This window comes from Abramis brama (genome assembly GCF_963993115.1).
Source record: "Abramis brama genome assembly, chromosome: 23".
In the NCBI taxonomy this organism is placed as follows: domain Eukaryota; kingdom Metazoa; phylum Chordata; class Actinopteri; order Cypriniformes; family Leuciscidae; genus Abramis; species Abramis brama.
Genome location: NC_139985.1, coordinates 4,227,523 through 4,247,065, shown reverse-complemented (window position 1 = coordinate 4,247,065; position 19,543 = coordinate 4,227,523). Strand labels below are relative to the sequence as shown.

General features: G+C 36.1%; 1 protein-coding gene across 2 annotated transcripts in view; it reads left to right on the top strand.

Annotated features, from left to right (window-relative positions):
- epha8 (eph receptor A8) overlaps positions 1-18,704 on the top strand; it is a 76,725-nt gene extending 58,021 nt beyond the window's left edge. Inside the window, exons 4-17 of one of the 2 annotated variants that reach the window (XM_084101855.1) lie at positions 2,357-2,512; positions 3,286-3,750; positions 5,173-5,297; positions 6,079-6,241; positions 7,235-7,352; positions 9,252-9,319; positions 9,504-9,629; positions 11,062-11,247; positions 12,165-12,226; positions 12,360-12,569; positions 13,593-13,742; positions 14,830-15,020; positions 15,538-15,693; positions 17,186-18,704. In XM_084101855.1, coding sequence (XP_083957981.1) covers positions 2,357-2,512; positions 3,286-3,750; positions 5,173-5,297; positions 6,079-6,241; positions 7,235-7,352; positions 9,252-9,319; positions 9,504-9,629; positions 11,062-11,247; positions 12,165-12,226; positions 12,360-12,569; positions 13,593-13,742; positions 14,830-15,020; positions 15,538-15,693; positions 17,186-17,300 — 2,291 coding nt within the window. In that variant the 3' untranslated portion in view covers positions 17,301-18,704. The remainder of the gene's footprint in view (positions 1-2,356; positions 2,513-3,285; positions 3,751-5,172; positions 5,298-6,078; positions 6,242-7,234; positions 7,353-9,251; positions 9,320-9,503; positions 9,630-11,061; positions 11,248-12,164; positions 12,227-12,359; positions 12,570-13,592; positions 13,743-14,829; positions 15,021-15,537; positions 15,694-17,185) is intronic. The other variant, XM_084101856.1, reaches the window with a different exon arrangement.
- The last annotated feature ends 839 nt before the right edge of the window (positions 18,705-19,543 follow it).

The window sequence follows — 19,543 nt, the reverse complement described above, 5'->3', positions numbered from 1 at the left end:
TGTGGCTGGTCCAAATCTAGAGCAGGACGGCGCGTAGCGGGCGAATGACACACTAACGTGAGCGTGCGGGATGTGTCCGGAGCCTGAGCTATCAGTAACCCCTTCAGTGGAGAGCATGTGTGTTTGGAGGAGTTGTGATGAAGTGCCCCATTTCCAGTTATGATTTCACTGACAGAATCATACATCACTCAGACAATCCTCCCTGCTCATTAGCAGCTGTTGTTCGGCTCCCATAAGAGTTCTGAAGGTGTTTGTGAGTGTGAAGAGTGTTTCCGTGTGTATTTTCGTGAGCATTGCAGTATACTCAGAATGACTCTCTTATAATAACAGGTTTTTTTGGGGGTTTTTTTACACTAATGTCGCTGCTTTTGTATTCCAGAAAGCTATGAGGTTGAGCACTGTATATAATGATCGGATCTTCCTTTTAGTTGAGCTATTAAGGTCATAAGGTCAAATATTTGAGCCATTAACACTACTTTTGGAAATTAGCAAGCCCTATATATTCAGCACTCTCCCTTCACACCTTGTCTGGTCTCGTCTATACACATCATTCCATGACACACAGACTCTCTTCATTACCTACCTGCATACCTACCGTTCCCAGTCCATCTTCAGTCCATCTTCAGTCCATCTTCAGTCCATCTTCAGTGAATCTTCATCATCTGCATCTGCAAGAGAAAGAGAGACTTTGTTATCATTCAGTTAAGCTTCATCCAATTATCTACTTCCTGTTTACTCACCTTTCATGCTGTGTCCGATCCAGTCTGTTATTAAAATATCAAACTTACCATCTTGCCTGCTTCGTTTGTACGAAACCTGACAATTATATTATATTTTTGTTAATTATATTTTGTACTTAATTTAAAATAATATATTTTTAAAGATAAAGCACTCCAACTATTAACAAGTTTTCTTATATTATATTATATTATATTATATTATATTATATTATATTATATTATATTATATTATATATTATAATATATTATATATTATATTATATTATATTATATTATATTATATTATATTATATTATATTATATTATATTATATTATATTATACATCTCTATCAATCTTATGATAATCATGTTTAACTTTTATTTCTGAAATGTGGAATTACTCCAACTTGGTTTGCAACAGTTACCATGAAAAGACGCCCATTCATGATAAATTAGTTGAGTGTATGAGGTTACACTCTGGTAAATAAAAACATTTCATTTGTGCCGATGCTTGAATCACCTTGTTGAATTACAGCACCTTGCACAGTCACACCTTGCATGAAAAACAGCTCGGTGGATATTCTTTTCAACCATATTTATTTAACTATCTACACTCAGAGTAAAAATCAAGGTCAGCAAACAATGGCTGTAGATATTCATTAAAATTCATTGTAATGCAAATGCGGCTGCAATGAGAGCTGCGCTGACAGGTGCTGACAGACCAAACAGTGTGCAAAAACCAGAAGAACACCGCAGCCCTAATGTAGTGTGTGTAAACACCACTGGATAAAGAGCACTGGAGTCTCTATCTCCTCACCCCTCTTGGGGTTTTTTTTTTTTTTTTTACTCTTATCAGGTTTGAAAAGAGACTTACTAAGTAGAAAGAGTCTTAAAAGTGAGATTTCTGCCCAAACAGAAAAGGTCACCAAAAGTTCATCATGATTACCTGATATCTGTCGGTGTGTATGTTGAATGCACGCTTCTGATTGTGTTGCCAGGGGTAGTCTGTCAAAAACTTCAAAGCACAGACGTCACCGTACTCGATGAGCGTATGTTTATCGTGACCTGCTTTTCAACTCAGGAGCTTTTCAAAAAAACATCAAGGGAGGGAAGGATTAATCGGCTCAAACCAAAAGAGAAAACAGACAAGGATAAATACTGCAAGAAGGAATACTTTTTGGACTCCCTGGGGTTTCTGTCGGTGGAGATAAAGATCTTGCTATCGCTCTATGTTAATTCTCAATTCTTTTTTCCCCCCTAAAGCTCAGATTCCTCACCCATGTACTTGTTGTCCTTACTTGAACATTCTTTTTGCAAACTCTGAACCGCTACACTTGAGAGTGACAGTTTCGCACTTCTTGTTCACAACTTGTTCGAATAATATTCAAAGTCGGCATTTGCAACCCATTTTACTCATGTGTCTCTGAGAAAACAGGATATTCAATGAGAAAGCATGTAAGACTTTATTTTATCATATTGTTGGAAAATGTACTAATGAATCATGCACAAAATAAGACAGTTGAACATATATTAAGAAACTAAATAGTTCACTTTGATTTCATGACTTTTAAACTGTTTAATGTACATCTAAGCGGCAAAGAATCAGTTTGTGGATTGTGTTTGTATTTTCTGTTAGCATGTGAGGTGGGTTTCTACAAGCCAGTGGCGGGAGATCAGCAATGTGGGAAATGTCCTCTCCACAGTCACTCCGAGACACGAGCGGCTCTATCCTGCCCGTGTGATGCCAACTTCTATCGGTCCTCTACGGATCCACCGGCTTCTCCCTGTACAAGTGAGTCTTCATGTTTACATATCATCAAACCAAAAAATTTGAATACATTTTTTAGATACAATGGCCCAGAAAACTATTTGAAAACGCATTCAAATGTGTGAATGTCAATGCGTAAGATATAAATGATCAAATTAAGTGATATTTCAATGCTGCAGGATCATTCCTCTTCACTAACTTATAAGTCGATTACTTATAATCAGCTGGTGTTTTGGTCATTTTTAGTGGATGTATGATGTCTTTTCTCCTCATTTCCTTTTATTTTATAATTTATAAATGTTTTTATTGTATAAATATTTTTTAATATATCAATCATTTGATCAGCTTGAGTAGCAAGCTTAATACATTTTTTTTTTAAATCTTATTTTATATCAATTAATTTTGTTATTTTGTTATTTTATTATATTTAATTGTAAAACTAAATATTTATATCATATGTTTTGCTTGAAAAGTGAGCTTGTGCTATCTTTCTTTAAAACATTGATGATTATCATCATCATTATTTTTAGATTAATCTAATTTAATTACTATAGTATATTTTTAAGTTGTGCCCTAAGTGTCCAAATACATTCTGGGGACAAAAATGTAACTTGTTCTAAACTTTTAATGAGTGTAAAAATCGTAAGACAAGATTACTTGTTGAACCAGGGTCGTGTGGTTACTGAAGTGCAAATTCAATCATTCTCTTTTGATCGGCTAGCCTGATAACCGCCAATTCCCTGAACCTCACTAATTAACCTATAATTAAGAAGTGTCTAACTTCCCCCTCCCCGCAGGACCTCCGTCTGCTCCAGTAAACATCATCTCATCTGTGAACGGCACCTCGGTCAATCTGGAGTGGGGTTCACCTCTGGACGCAGGGGGCCGCAGTGATGTCATCTATGATGTCCTTTGCCAGAGGTGTGACAAAGACGGGACGCAGTGTGAGGACTGTCGGGTGGGTGCGGGTGGAAGTAATGGGGTGGGGAACGTCAATGGGGGTGTTGCAGACACCAATGGAGCTGTTGGTGGGACGGCTGGGGGAGGAGGACTCTTGAATGGGGTCGTGGTGGCCCGGACTGGAGCGGCCACGGTGCGCTTCATCCCACAGCAGACGGGACTTACAGAACCATGGGTGACGGTGCTGAATCTCGCCGCTCACGCTAACTACACCTTCCGTATTGTCGCGCTAAATGGAGTCACACACCTGAGCAACGAACTGCCACAGTCTGTGATGGTCAATATCACCACAAACCAGGCAGGTAGGAGACACTGTTGGGTCATTAATGTTTGTAATGATTGCATTCATTATTCAGGTAACACTTTACAATAAGGTCCATTAGTTAACATTAGTTAATGTATTAACTAACATGAACTAACAATGAGCAATACATTTGTTACAGTATGTATTAATATTTGTTCCTGTTAGTTAATAAAATTACAGTTGTTCATTGTTAGTTCATTCACAGTGCATTAACTAATGTTAACAATGTCACATAATTCTTAAAATCCAGGTCTTACTAGCCTAAGGGGTTATAGCTAGTCGACCAAACATGGTCAACCTTAGCAAAAGTGGCTCCACCAACTGATCAACCACCTAAACTAGTTTGAACCAGCTAATGGCCATAACTGACTAGTTGTAAACAGTTTAGACAATATAGTCTATCAGTCCTAACCATGTTGATCACAGCCAAGCCAACTAGTAATTTAACTAAGCAACCATCTCAATTAGCTTGAACTAGCTAATAACCATGAATGACCAGTTTGTATAGGCTTAGTCAAGGTGATCTACCAGCCCTAACCATGTTGATCTTGACCAAACCAGCTACTAATTTAACTGATCAAGCACCTACATTTGTTTGAACCAACTAATGACCATAAATGACCAGTTTTGAATAGGCCTGGTCAAGGTGGTCTGCCAGTTGTGCTCCATCAGATAGCTAGTCTAGTCTGAACCAGCTAATGACTCTAAATGTTCAATTTTTAAGTGCTTAGTCAAGGTGGTTTTCCAGCCCTAACCAGGGTGAACTTTGTCCCACCAGTTAGTAGTCTAGCTGTTCAAACACCTACAATAGTTTGAAATAGCTATATTGACTGTAAATGGCCTCCTTCAAACAGTTAAGACCATGGGTTCAAAACTTAGCTAGTTGATCAGCTAGACTAGCTAGTTGATGAAACATGGGTCAACCTGGTTACGGCTAGTAGACCACATTGTCTAAACCAGGGGTGCAAAACTCAGTTCCTGGAAGACCACGGCCCAGAAGAGTTTAATTCCAGCCCTGCTCCAACACACAAACCTGTAGTTTTCAAATAAGCCTGAAGGACTTGATTAACTTAAGTTTTGCACCCCTGGTTTAGACAATGTGATCTATCAGCCGTAACCAGGTTGATCCCTGTTTCATCAGCTAGCTAGTCTATCTTATTAATCTCCTAAGCAGTTTTTAATAGCTTAGTAATGGTGGTCTTCCAGCCCTTACCAGGTCCAATAAGCTAGTTGACTAGCTGATCAATCAACTAAACTAGCTTAAATTAACAGCTAGAAACCATCTAAAGCTGGTACTAAACCTGGATTTTCCAGCAGTGCTAATACTTTAAATTGTATTGCTTGCCATATCTATAAAATTATTGTTGTAGAATGAATCTGCTGTCTTACTAAAGGGACCATCATGTCCTTGTTTTCACAGCTCCATCTCAAGTGATGGCCGTCCGGCAAGAAAATGCCAGTCAGAACAGTGTCATTCTGTTCTGGCACGAACCAGCTCAGCCCAATGGAGTTATATTAGAATACGACATCAAATATTATGAAAAGGTAATTTCTTCATCAGAGTGAATACACTAAAGTCCTAAAGGAGTGATATTTATTCATTAACTGAGCAGAACTTGTCAAATGGCTTGATGGCGGGTCACATTTTATAGACTAGCCTGGAATCAAATATCTCAATTTAACCACTCGGTTTATTGGCAGCTCGGGCCAATTGAAAGGAAATTACCAACCAATAGCATTCTCAGACTGATTCAGCGAGATTAGTTAAAGTGACATTGAAGGCAAACACAGCGAGTGCTGCCAAACACTGGAGGGAAGTTAATTGTCGCATGAGCCGGGAGCTTTGCTGCCTAATGGCGCAAAAGAGAAATCAGCTGTGACAGAGAATTAGTATACAGTGCCTAGTCAACAATGCCACTATGTAAATATGATTTACGTGCAATCCGTTTGCCAATCCGCTGCCCGTGTGTTGACTCCTGGGGAACGATGCTTAACAAAAGACCATGCAGTGGTTTTTGATGGATATACGTGCCGGCGGTCTCCTCAGGGGACAGGGCTGCATCAAAGACGTTTTAACAAAGCGAAATGCTTCGGCGGGGACAGAATTCACGGACGCAGTGGGGTGAAGCGGGGAATGCTAACAGATTAGTGAGCACTTCAATTTAATCGTTCCAATCCTCCATCCTGGGTCTCAAAACAAGATTTTGTTGGGTCCTGGTGTGAATTGTCCACTATTGTCTTTATGGATTGCAATTATATAAATTGCCTTAAATAGTCTATTTATTTGAATGTAACGTCTTATTGTCTGACTGGGATTTTTCCACAGGACCGCGAACAGACAAGTTATGCTACAATAAAGTCACAGAACACCAGCGCTAAAGTGTCAGGTCTGAAGCCCGGCACGAGCTACATCTTCCAGATTCGGGCCAGAACCTCGGCTGGCTGTGGGAGATTCAGCCAGTCTGTGGAGATTCAGACCGGGAAAGCACGTGAGTGTTAAATAGTGCTTCTGACATGAACGATAGTCAAATCATGCAGCTTGCTGAGGAGAGACGGGCCATTATTTTTCCAAGCAATTGGACTGGACCAGAGGCTGTTGTTCTCATAGCAGGTGAAAAATGGAGAGAAGACTTTGATGTTAATTAATTTTATAAATATTTTTGTTAATATCTGTCAGTGAGAACAAAACACAAGGGACACAGCTATGAAAGGGAAATATATTTAAAATAAGCTATTTTTAAAAGAACAATGTAATGCTTATTTGTTCTTCTGTTAGTTTATTTTTTAGTTTAATATTTTTGTTTGTAATTAATTTAAGTAATCATTTAATATTTTTGTTAATTTTTTTAATGAATGTACATGGAATATTGAGTTAAGAGGAGTGTGTTTTAATGTAATGTCATAAGTTTGCTAAAATAAAGAGAAAATATATTGAAATGGTAAATTTGATCTCTTCCTCCTGCAAGGACATAGTTATAATGTTTATTTGTTTTGTAAATATTTATGATTAAATAAATTAAATGCATTTAAATAATTAAATACATATATATATATATATATATATATATATATATAATATATATAATATATATATATATATATATATTATTGTACTTAATTAACATATTAGGAAAAGTAAGTTTTAATAAAAAGTTATAATTTGTGTTTGGATTGTGTTAGGAACATTTTAGAGAACATCTTTGCGTCTCTCATTAATCTTAAAATGTTAAAAATTTATTTGTTGTCCAAAATATCTCCAATGATTTGTCATTGAATGATCATGTTCTTCACAGGCACCAAAAATATAAATACAAATGTATGTCTTATATCTTCAGTTTATATATTCATATCTTGTGAAGCGTATTGTTTGGATTGTACACAAACATGCCATTTCTGGTCGAACGTCCCCTGGTGATGATTCAGATTGTTTAATGATGCGTTAGACTTAAAATTGATATTTGGTTCCTGTGTTTCTTCACCAGCTCCGCTGCGAAATACCAACATGGCGATTATCTGGATCTGCTTGGCTTCGGTAACGGGACTGGTGACATTTCTGGCCGTTGTCATCTGCAGAAAACGGCAAGAGGAGTACTTTGAATTGTCTGCATTCATTTTCCCTGCTTTTCTTTGTAACATATGTTAAAGGGGTAGTTCATCTAGTTCATTCCAAACCTGTATGACTTTCTTCCGTCTGTCTGTGACTGAATCATAGACTGAATGAACTGAATTTTTGAGTAATTCAGACCGGTTTTGTGAACTGGAGCAAATGATTCATAGAACAATTAGACTCAAAAGAATGATTCATTCACAAATCAGACATCTGCTCTAGTGAAAGCACCAACAAAAGGGTGGATGTTTAGATTTTCCGTGAAATATCTTTGATTTTGCTATTGTACATCTTCATAAGTCATACAGGTTTAGAACGATATGAGAGTTAATGAAGAAGAATTCTCATTTATCAAGAGAATATTCATGCCAGCTTCCCATCCTGAAATAATCCCACTCAAACACCGCAATGAGTCATGCTGTAATTATCTGTGAAAGAGTTTCACTAGACTATACTCTATATATTTAGGTACATTTACACCCTGAAATACATACACAACTTAGTTATCTTAGTTAAAAATACATAGTTTAAGAACGATAACTTTAAAGATATCTATAATGATGACTATATTAGCGTCCGGTGAACGTGATTTCACCAAGTACTGTACCACATGTTCCTGGACCAACATCTTTGTTGATCCTGGAACAACTTTCCAATCAACCAATCAGATTTGAGGGACAAGTTTACAGTGTATGTCAAGTTTAGGCTTAGAACCAGGGTGAGGTGCTTCAACATCAGTGTTATTCACCTATCATTTCCCTCTGATTTTAGGGAAAAGTTATGGGTAGGGGTAGGGATAGGGTAAGGACTAAATTTTGGGACAGGAATGTTATTCCAGGATCAACAAAATATGTTGATCCAGGAACATGTCATACTTGGCAAAATCACGGTGACCATTAGCGTCCACACCAGTGGATGATATTGCTCTGTAGTTTTGTCGTCTGCCGCTTTAAATGCTCAAGCTCTTTAAGCAGGATTCTGATTGGACGTCAATGTTTTTATTATTCATCAGCTGGAAAAAATCATTCTGAAAGTGATTCCAAAAATATTAGTTGTGCCGTGGAATCTGCTATTTTTTTATATTAAGAATGATTTTTAGAACAATATCTTTATTGTTATCATTATACGTAGTTGTGAACGGGCCTGTACAATACAAAATTTATTTTATTGATTTTAGACTAAATAACACTGCGAATATTCTTAAGTCATATATAGCGCAACAGAAATAGAAATCCCATTCATTTTCTCCATACAGAAATGCTACAAAAGTGCTGTAAAATATCATGAAACTCCTATGAAGCTTTGTGAATTATGTAGTGTTTGCATATGTTTGAACATTTTGCTATAAAGGTCAAATGTATTTTTTTTATACTTGCAATCATAATCGATTATTTAGTGCTCTACAGCTGTCTCTGATTTGATTGCGTTCTTGAATTTTTTGGGGGCTTTTCAAATACTTTTTGATTCGAATCAAATTCAGTTTAATTAATCTCAGAGCTGGTTGATTTGGATCATGACTTGAACTCTGTATTGAAGAATTTTGGAAATCCCTATGGAGAAAATGAATGTGAAAAACACTGCTCTCTATTGCCTTCTGATGCCAACGATTTCCACATGTTCATTTGATGAAAATGTATTATCACTTTAATGAACGGACACTTTTTCAGTTTGTTTGATAAATATAAGGCGGCGGATTAAGTCAAAGGACGTTTGTTATTCCTATGTGATGCAAAAATGTCTTGAAGTTCTTTGGTAATTAAGTATCAAGTTAATTAAGTTTTACATTCTTTAAGTTTTATGTTTGAATATTATTAACATGTGGGACATACATCACAAGACCCTTTAAAAAAAAATAAACCTATTTCTGTTTCTCCTTCTGGATTGCGTTACAGTCGTTGTGGATACAGCAAAGCTTTCCAAGACTCAGACGAGGAGAAAATGCACTACCAAAATGGCCATGGTATGAGACGCACTCTTTTCCCCTGATGATTTCTCTTTTAATGAATTTTAGGCAGGAAACTATTGCTTTTTTGGTCCAATATCTTGCTGTATCTGCTGCCTGGGCCCTTCAGAGATTGTGGCTGTGACTGAAAATTGCTTTCATGCTGCAATATGTGACCAAATGCTAATTCTGTTTATTCTAGTATCATTTCCAGAAGCCAGATTTTATATTGATCCCCACACATATGAGGACCCCTGCCAAGCTGTCCATGAGTTTGCCAGAGAAATTGAAGCGTCCAGGATCAAAATAGAGAAAATCATCGGTTCAGGTATAGCTGTCCTTGGCGACTGTGTGAAATACACCTGGGCATCGATTCGGGAGACTACATGAGAAAAACTGGAAAAACATTGATATGAAATAAAGAAAATAATCAAAAAAGATGATATCATACAAATCAAGATGAAAAATATATATAGTTTAATATCGATCATGTCCGAATCTATCATGTTCACTTAATTTTGCTTAATATGGTGTGTTCCTGTTCCTGTTCTTGGTTAAAGCAACACCAAAGATTCTTTTGCACCTTAAAATAATGTTTCCAAAATCGTTTCAGTGTTTCATCAACTTGTAACGGGGTGAACGGCACTTCTGCATTCGCTTTGCGGCCCTTTATCGGCTATAACCGCACTGGGCAAGTTTGCCAGATCGGGTAGCAGATCTGTAGTTCAAATAAGACATAAGAAACTACAAATTTGACTTGCTTTACGGAAAGCGTTACAATAGTCATTATTTAGTTTTTCTTCATTTCTGATGTCGCAATACATCATACTTTCATAAAATCATGCAACATTCTCTACCTTGTCTGTGAACATCGTTATTTCCAAAGCCGGTGCTGGATAAACAAATGGCGTGTGTGCGACGGTAGGCTGCGGTAGGCTAAATTATTTACGACAGCGGTAATGGACAATTCCGCTTCCAACCTGTAGGGGGACCGAAGAGGAAAAGTGCTTTGGTGTTGCTTTAAGCTTTTCATCACAGTGTCTATATGATGTTGAGGTCCAACTTTGACTCTTCAATTGCTAAAAGACTCAATCACAGCTATCACAAAGGGTTGCGAGCGGTCATCGACTATGTTTACATGCACCCTGATAATGCAGTTATAATGAGATTCAGGCAATATCACGATTAAACTTTGCCTCATGTATGCACAATACTTTGATCAAAATGCCATAAATTCATAGCATAAATCATAGTTAAACGTGGCGTATGCTGTTTTAATTGCAATAAACTGCCACTTTAATTGTGTACATGTGCATCTTTTGAGTGACTGACTTCATATTTCCCGGTGTTACGCGACATGAATATAATGCAGTATATTGATGGTCGAAAACATTGAAATGCAGACACTTTTAGGCATGTGACTGAGGCTGGATACCAAAGAACCAGCAAACAAATCTTTGTGTGAGGGTTTGACATATTTTGAACAGGATAATTATGTAGTATGTTATGCCGCTTCATCAGGGCAGTCCTAAATAAAATAAAAAAAATTAGCTATTTTTATCTTATTAAAAAAAAATCTTTATCTTATCTAAACATCTTATGAGCACAACTGTACATGTACGCGTAATTTTAGTATGAATGACAAAACATTCAGATGTCATGTGAATATCATTGTGAAGGTTGAAAGTCTTGCTTGAATCCAGATCCTACATGAGTATACACTGTTCACTGGATAATCCTTTTTTTCTGGCACACATCAGGAGAGTTTGGGGAAGTGTGTTATGGGCGGATGAAGCTGCCCGGGAAACGTGATATCCCAGTGGCTCTGAAGACTCTTAAAGCCGGCTACACTGAGAAACAGAGGAGGGATTTCCTCGGCGAGGCCAGCATCATGGCACAGTTCGATCACCCGAACGTCATCCACCTGGAGGGGGTTGTTACCCGCAGTAAGAGCTTTAAATGTCCATCAGTGTCACACACTTGTGAATGGAACATTTTTGAAATGCGTTATTTTGTGTTCAAAATCATTCCAAAACATTTATGTAGCAAAATGTTTCCCCTATATCCCATATACACTATATAATTGAATACAATTTTAATTCATTAATTATATACAAATTGTTATATATTTTTTACTAAATTATTTAAACAAAAAAATTAAATTATATATATATATATATATATTGTTATTATTATTTTATTTTATGTGTATATATATGTGTGTGTGTGTGTTTGATTTGAATATAATAAAATGTAAATTAATTTAGCAAAAAAAAATATATATATATATATATATATAAATGTAAAAATGTTTTTTTAAATATATATTTGAAATATATTTTTACTAATCTGTTTTTTCAGTTTATATGTGTATATATATATATGTGTGTGTGTGTGTGTATATATATATATATATATATATATATATATATTCTAAATTAAATTAATTATTATTGTAATTTATAAACATATATAAATTTATATATATATATTTATATACATTTTTAAGTAATACATGTATTTGTTATAATACATTTTTTCTCACAAACTCAAATTATCAGTGTGTATTTATTTTGAGAGTAGTCTTGTAATATGCCGTAAGATGTGACTGGCATTATTGCTAAATAAGGCCCTTGAGGTTGATATAAGACCCCTCTGCCTTCACATTGGGGTATTGATCACAGTATATTTTGCAATAATGATCAGATGAATGTACATCGGTGTAAGTTAATAATGTAAGTAAAAAGTGAAGAAAACCTGTTCTGTTTTTCTTTACCCAAACATTGCATCATCTCTCCAATCTCTTGACATCTTTTTCTCATTCTTTCCCCTGTTTTTCTCTGTTTTTGCATTCTCTGCCAAGGCAAACCGGTAATGATCATCACAGAGTACATGGAGAATGGCTCCTTGGACTCTTTCCTGAGGGTGTGTAAACATATTCCTGTTTGTTCTTGTTATTTCGCTGTAGTTTTGCTTCGCCTCGCTGAACCTCCCGGTGAACCGAAGTTAAACTTCACAGATTTCTCTCCCTCGCCTTGTTTTTCTTCCCTCGAAACAGAGACATGATGGTCAGTTCACCATTATTCAGCTGGTGGGGATTCTGCGTGGCATAGCAGCTGGCATGACTTACTTGGCTGATCTGGGGTACGTCCACCGGGACTTGGCTGCCAGGAATGTTCTGGTCAACAGTAATCTGGTGTGCAAGATTTCAGACTTCGGTCTGTCGCGCGTGCTGGAGGACGACCCTGATGCAGCCTATACCACCAGTGTAAGTGTCCGTTACCGGCTCTAAACCAGTTTATAAAGCCAGAAACACACTCTGCAGAATCTATGAAGACCGCAGTACTTAAGGGGCAATAGAGTTAGCTTCAAATGTTAGTGCCATTAACTTGTCATGAAATAAAAAAATATATACTGTTACTGTTTATACTGTTTTTAATAATAATAAAAAAAATTAACAATAAATTTTATAAAATGGGACAAACAGTTTATTTGCACTAATGAGATAGATAGATAGATAGATAGATAGATAGATAGATAGATAGATAGATAGATAGATAGATAGATAGATAGATAGATAGATAGAGATACGTATATGTATTTTCACAGTTTTTATGTTTTATATATATATATATATATATATATATATATATATATATATATATATATATATATAAATATAAATGTATACTTTTATTCCGCAAAACATGAAATATTTCTTGAGCAACAAATCAGCATATTCTGATTTTTGAAGGATCATGTGACACTGAATACATACATTACATACAGATACAGATATGATCATATATTGATTTTATTTATATTCATGTTTTTCTATTATTGGTTTATTTATTTTTCTCTTTATCTTCTTGTTGTTAGTATTTTTGCATTGTAGGACGAGAAACTAGGGGGAAACCATTTCACTACATTGCATCACATGTATATGTATGTGACAAATAATAAAGAAACTTGAACCTTGAAGTCTGGAGAATACATCACAGGAATACATTTTACTTTAAAATCTATTTTTAAAATAGAATAAAAATATAAAATATTAATTGTAATAATATTTCAAAATATTGCTGTTTTTACTGTATTTTTGAGCATAAGAGACTTCTTTCAAAAGCACTGAAAATCTTTCCGTCTAATCTTTTGCTAAAAAAAAAAAAAAACTTTTTTGGGGAAACAAACAAACATTTCTGTTCTGTTGACGTGTTTGTTTCATATCGTTTGAATGTTTGGTGTTGTTTCTCCCTAATCTTTGTCCATCTATGTCTATATGGAATTTTAGGGAGGAAAGATCCCGATCCGTTGGACGGCACCGGAGGCCATTGCCTACCGGAAGTTCTCCTCCTCCAGTGACGTATGGAGTTATGCAGTGGTGATGTGGGAAGTGATGTCATATGGAGAACGGCCATACTGGAACTTGACCAACAGAGATGTGGGTCTAAAGTTGTGTCCCAAAGGACACATCATACAATATGCACTTATACACTATGTACTTATGCGCTATGTACTCAACCGTGTAGTGTATGAATTTCATAAGTTTATTTTATAATTCATCATTGGGACCTGACAGCCCCTCCCCCTCTGCTACATAATTAAAGCTGCGACAGTTGAGTGCATAATTAAGGGTCATAATTAATTTTGGATAATTAAGTGCATTATCCGGGAATTTAAAGTTCGCTTTTTCTATTTGGAATTTTCAGTGTGAACACACTACTCATGCTGTTCTATGACGTTTTGTAGTATAAATAGTGCAAGTACTCATATTGGCTGTGTTCGGAATAGTATGCTAGCATACACTGCAAAAAATCATTTTCTTAAGAAGCATTTTGTCATATCCTATGCAGAAGTACATTTATCTTGGACTTTAGATTTTTTTTTTTTGGGGTATTTCAACTAAATTTTTTAAAACTAGTAAAATAAAATAATAATAATCAAAAGCATGTTTCCAGTGTGATGCATGATTCAGAAGTAACATCAGCTGTAGTTTACTACTTTTTGACTCATTATTTGATCAGATTCCCAAGAGTTAAGACATGTATTTAATTTTTTTACATAAAATTGGATTAAAAATATGTATTTAAAAAAATTACTTAATGTGCATATTGAGATAATATGACAACAATGTAGCATACAGCTGCTTGTTAATTATTTCTCATTTCACAATAAAGAATGTTGCTCATACTATTTTCAAAAGTAGGCAGCATGCGATGATAGTTTAATATTTCATTCCGAACATAACAAAACATCTGCCAAATCATTTGATCAATTAGACAAATCAATCTGACATATTCAGTTTGATTGGTTTACTGCAGGTGATTAAGTTCTTTTAAACTATATTCTGAAATCCTGATTTTATCTCCAACAAAAACATGAAGCGGCACAACTGTTTCCAGCATTGATTATAATAATAAATGTTTCTTGACCACCAAATCAGCATATCAGAATGATTTCTGCTAGAGTGAATATTCCCTGCAGTGCCACGTCCCATATATGAATTGAGTTTGATTGGTTTTCTGCAGGTGATCAAGTCCGTAGAGGAGGGTTACCGACTCCCGGCCCCCATGGGCTGCCCCGGTGCCCTCCACACCCTAATGCTGGACTGCTGGCAGAAAGACCGCAACGAAAGACCCAGATTCTGCCAGATCGTCACGGTCCTGGACAAGCTGATCCGGAACCCCGAGAACCTCAAGTCAATGGACACATTGTGCAGGTGAGCGCCGGCAATCGATACATCGTCTTGGGGGGATTTACCTGACAAATGCACTTTGTCGATGTCAGATATCATCTGCATTAAAAGTCTCGCAAAGTTGACGAGAAAGTTTCATATGAGTGGCTGGGAATACGACTGGCTGGCTTAGTGTACGTTTTCCAATAAGCTCATCTCAAATAGATGTGTTCTCTGTTAAATAAAAGACCTCTGTGCTATATTGACATTGATCTGCCGTGAACCAAAAAAGAACGCTTCTGCTTTCACAATTGGACTTGTATAAATTGCACAGCTCGGAGCGCAAGTCCTGTCAAGTTGCCGGTGCATATCCAGATGCGCAGGGAGCGTTGATGGGAAGAAATAGGGATTTCATCCCTGTATTAATCTACCCAAACCAGCCAGATCTACAGCCACCCCCCCCCCCCACCCTCTTTCCTACCTTCTCTATCATTTTAACTCATATTGATTTTCTGCTCGCCGCATTTCAAAGGTACATCTCGTACGCGCCGTCTCATTTCAGACTAAACAGTCCTTTGATGAACAGAAGCATTCCTGATTTCAGCAGCTGCAGATCAGTGGACGAGTGGTTGGACACCATTAAGATGGGCCGTTATAAGAACCACTTTGCCGCAGGAGGGTATCTGACTCTAGGACACGTGATGAGCATGAAACAACAGTGAGTTGATTGAGATCTCGCTCCATAACACGATGGAGTGCTTGAGATTGCTAATGCAGAAATGAAGCCTTTTAGATGCATCATGTCACCATCGCAGGGTTCCAGCTGGCTTCGTGAATCTCAGCGCTGAGGTTGATGGAGGACAGATTGGAGGTGTCCTTATGGCTTTAAGCCTTTATTGATCATCATCTCCTCAAGCGAGATGATCAATGACCATTAGATGCAGTTTTGTGGTGTTTCAGGTGTACAAATATATTGTCAATTGTCAATGCTATTTCTATCGGTCCAGTTTTAGTGGATTTGTAGACATTGAAGCAAATCAATCTATTTGATTGATTCGATAAAAAACAAAAAACAGTGAACCAGCTTGGTGGAGACCAGCTTTATCGTGGATTTCAGGATTTTAGCGGATTTCATGGGTTTACTTGTGACACATTCTCAAACCTCTGCTTTTAAATTGATTTGCTTCAGATGTTTGAAAGTTTAGATCACCCAAAAATGCAAATTTACCAAACCCACATGACTTTGTTTCGTCCGACTTTTGTACTGTATTCCAAGTCTGCTGACGCCTTTATGGGAGGAATAAAACCAAACGGAAATACACGTTTCATTAATTGAGATAAAGCTAAAAATTTGATTAAATATAAATAATAGATGAAAAACATAAACTTAAAACACAAATATTGCCTTGGCGACTAACTGAAATAAAATATGTATAAGTTGAAGTACTAAAATGACTAAAACTGAAATAAAAATAAATTAAAGCTTAGTAGAAATAGTAAAAATAAAATAAAAAAAAGATCAAAATAGCAAAAGCACATAGCGAAATTAATAATACAAAAATAACACTGATTAATAATTCATTGAAAGCAGTTCTGTTGTCATTTATGGCTATTTTGTCCATATTTCTCTCCATATTTCCATTTACTACTCAATGGGTCAGTCAATGCTCTTCCTGTTGGTCAATTTTGGACCAAATTCCCAGTCCCAAAAATTGTCAATTACCTTTCTGGAAATCATATTATTAGAGTCGCTTTTAATATTAGATGTGATCATGAAATCAGCCATAATGTCTTCAAGATTTATGTGTGAAAAAAACCGACCAACTACAACCGTGCTTGTTGCAAATCATTTGTTTGTTTCAGATGTTTTTAATGAAACTTTAAACACAATAAGCCCATAATTAGAGCTGCACAATTAGTTGTCTGATTAATCATGTTTATGGTTACAATTGCCATGATTAACTAATCTTGAAAAGGGTCAATTACAGCAATAGAAAGATTTCTGTATAAATGTTTGTGTAGCAGTTGAGCATTGTAGGCAATAGCAGGCGTTAAGTCTGAGATCACATTAATAATGGATGAGTTTTAATGTGAGCTTTTAAAGCTTGTTTTGGATGTTTACATTCATAATACATTATATGAATAAAAAAAAATCATAATTATGAGGGAAACAATTGATCATAATCAATTAATCACATTTCTTTTTCCAGTGACATGCAGCGGTTGGGAGTCACATTAATGGGCCATCAGAAGAAGATCATGACCAGCGTCCAGGTGATGAGAGCCCAAGTACTGAACCAGAGCGTGCCGTCAGTGCACATATAATTACAGACCTCATCAGAATGCAAGTACATATTGATCTGATATGTGTTTGGCTCTTGTGTATGAACTTCAAAAGACTCTCCCTTCCTTAGCGAAAACCTGACGTGGACTGCTACTGGGATAAGGATGGAGTTTTTCTTCTTCAGCGGGACATTCTGCAATTATCTCTTTTACTTCCTTTTGTAAATGTTTGGACTGCCTTAAATGACACGTAATTTAAATATCGTTGTACATGGATAAAGATTTTATGAATAATAGAGTCATGAATATGTGAAAAGTGGACCTAATAATGAATATTAAAAAGGTGGAAATGAATATGCATAGTTTTGCCACACCCACCACAGCATCACAACGGCTTGGATGAAACTACGAGTGCCTCAAGCGCTGAAACGTGACGGAAAACAATGCGACGTCACGGGAGAGTAAGAGTTAAGCTACAAACCGAGACCCTCGGGAGGAAACGTTCGGGCTCCTGCGAAAGCTGTGGAGCGCACAAGAATACGGACAAACGCTGAATTAGTCTCTGTGGTCGTAAAAAGGGAAAAAGGCAATTATGTATGTCATGTGTTTGATTAAACACTCTGAAACTCAACCTGCTGTTATTTATTGCGTGCAGAACAGCGCCGGATCCCTCTGGAAATGGGAGGAATGAATATGTGTAAATGTTGGTCTGCGGAAAACAGAAATACTTTTAACTTACATTCCGCTTGAAATCTGTCTGAAATTGAATCTCTATCTTTCTCATACAAGTGGATTCAGAGTTCAGGCCAGTTTTAAAATATTTATTCTCATCCTGGGAAAATCGAGTATTCTCAGAGTTTGGGCTGTTTTACATCATTCATTTGACTGAAACTAACGGATTCAATAATGAGTTTAAAGGGGAATCGCACATAATTGTGTGGATCTTGTAGGCCTAATGGTGGGACTGACTAATTTAAAGTCAACATGAAATCATAACTGACCCTGTTTACTTTACTAGATGTTCCTGGTCTTATTATATATGATTAATCTGTGCATGTTATTCCAAAGGGAAGAAAATGTTTCGTAGTTTTCATCAAAATATTCGCTGCCTCTTTCACCAGCCGAAAGGACGTTCCCCTCCAGCCACGTTTCACGTTCCTATCAGGTCCCGCTACACATTAAATCCCCTTGTTGGACATCCTTTTCACAGAAGTAAAATGGGTATTGAATGCCATTTCATGTTGACTTTACAAAAACACTGGACCTCATTTAATTTTTGAAAACAGGGTATTATCTGTATGTTCATCCTTTTATTTATTAAATTATAATGATTCAGTTTTAAATATTAAATTACCTAATTGTGCATTTGTTTGTAAGACAAAGATTAGTGGAGTTACTTTACCATGAATCATATATGTAAATATTAATAAAATAAAGTTTTTTTCAGCTCTGTCTCTTTCTGATTCTTTGAAATGAGCAATAACCATACGCATCTTGGAGTACAAATAAAAACAACACTGCCACTCTATCTATCTATCCATCTATCTCTATATGTCTATATATCTGTCTTTATCAATCTTGTCTATCTGTCTCTTTCTCTATCTATCTATCTATCTATCTATCTATCTATCTATCTATCTATCTATCTATCTATCTATCTATCTATCTATCTATCTATCTATCTATCTATCTATCTACCTGTCTGTCTGTCTGTCTGTCTGTCTGTCCCTATCTGTCTGTCTCTATATGTATATATATATATATATATCTGTCTGTCTTTATCTATCTTGTCTGCCTGTCTCTTTGTCTATCTATTCATTAATCTATCTATCTATCTATCTATCTATCTATCTATCTATCTATCTATCTATCTATCTATCTATCTATCTATCTATCTATCTATCTATCTATCTATCTATCTATCTATCTGTCTGTCTATCTATCTATCTTTCTGTCCATCCGTCCATTTTTCTGCAAAATTTAAATTCATAACAACAAATAGGATACCAATTAAAATCATTTATTTTGCTTTGCAAAAAAAATAAATAGATTTTTGTAAGTATTCATCATGGCATTACTTTAATTAAAATGTATTTATGCAAAATATATGTACTTTTTCTGTTGTTCATGTTTGTGAAATATGACCCTTCTTCACAGTTTTGGTGACATTCACCCACACGGATATTTGTCAGACATTATCGTGCATTATCAGGCATGAGTCTCCTGTCCCATCTCTCCGGTGTGAACCACAAGCCAACAGCACTTCAGTGACAGCACAGCAATTG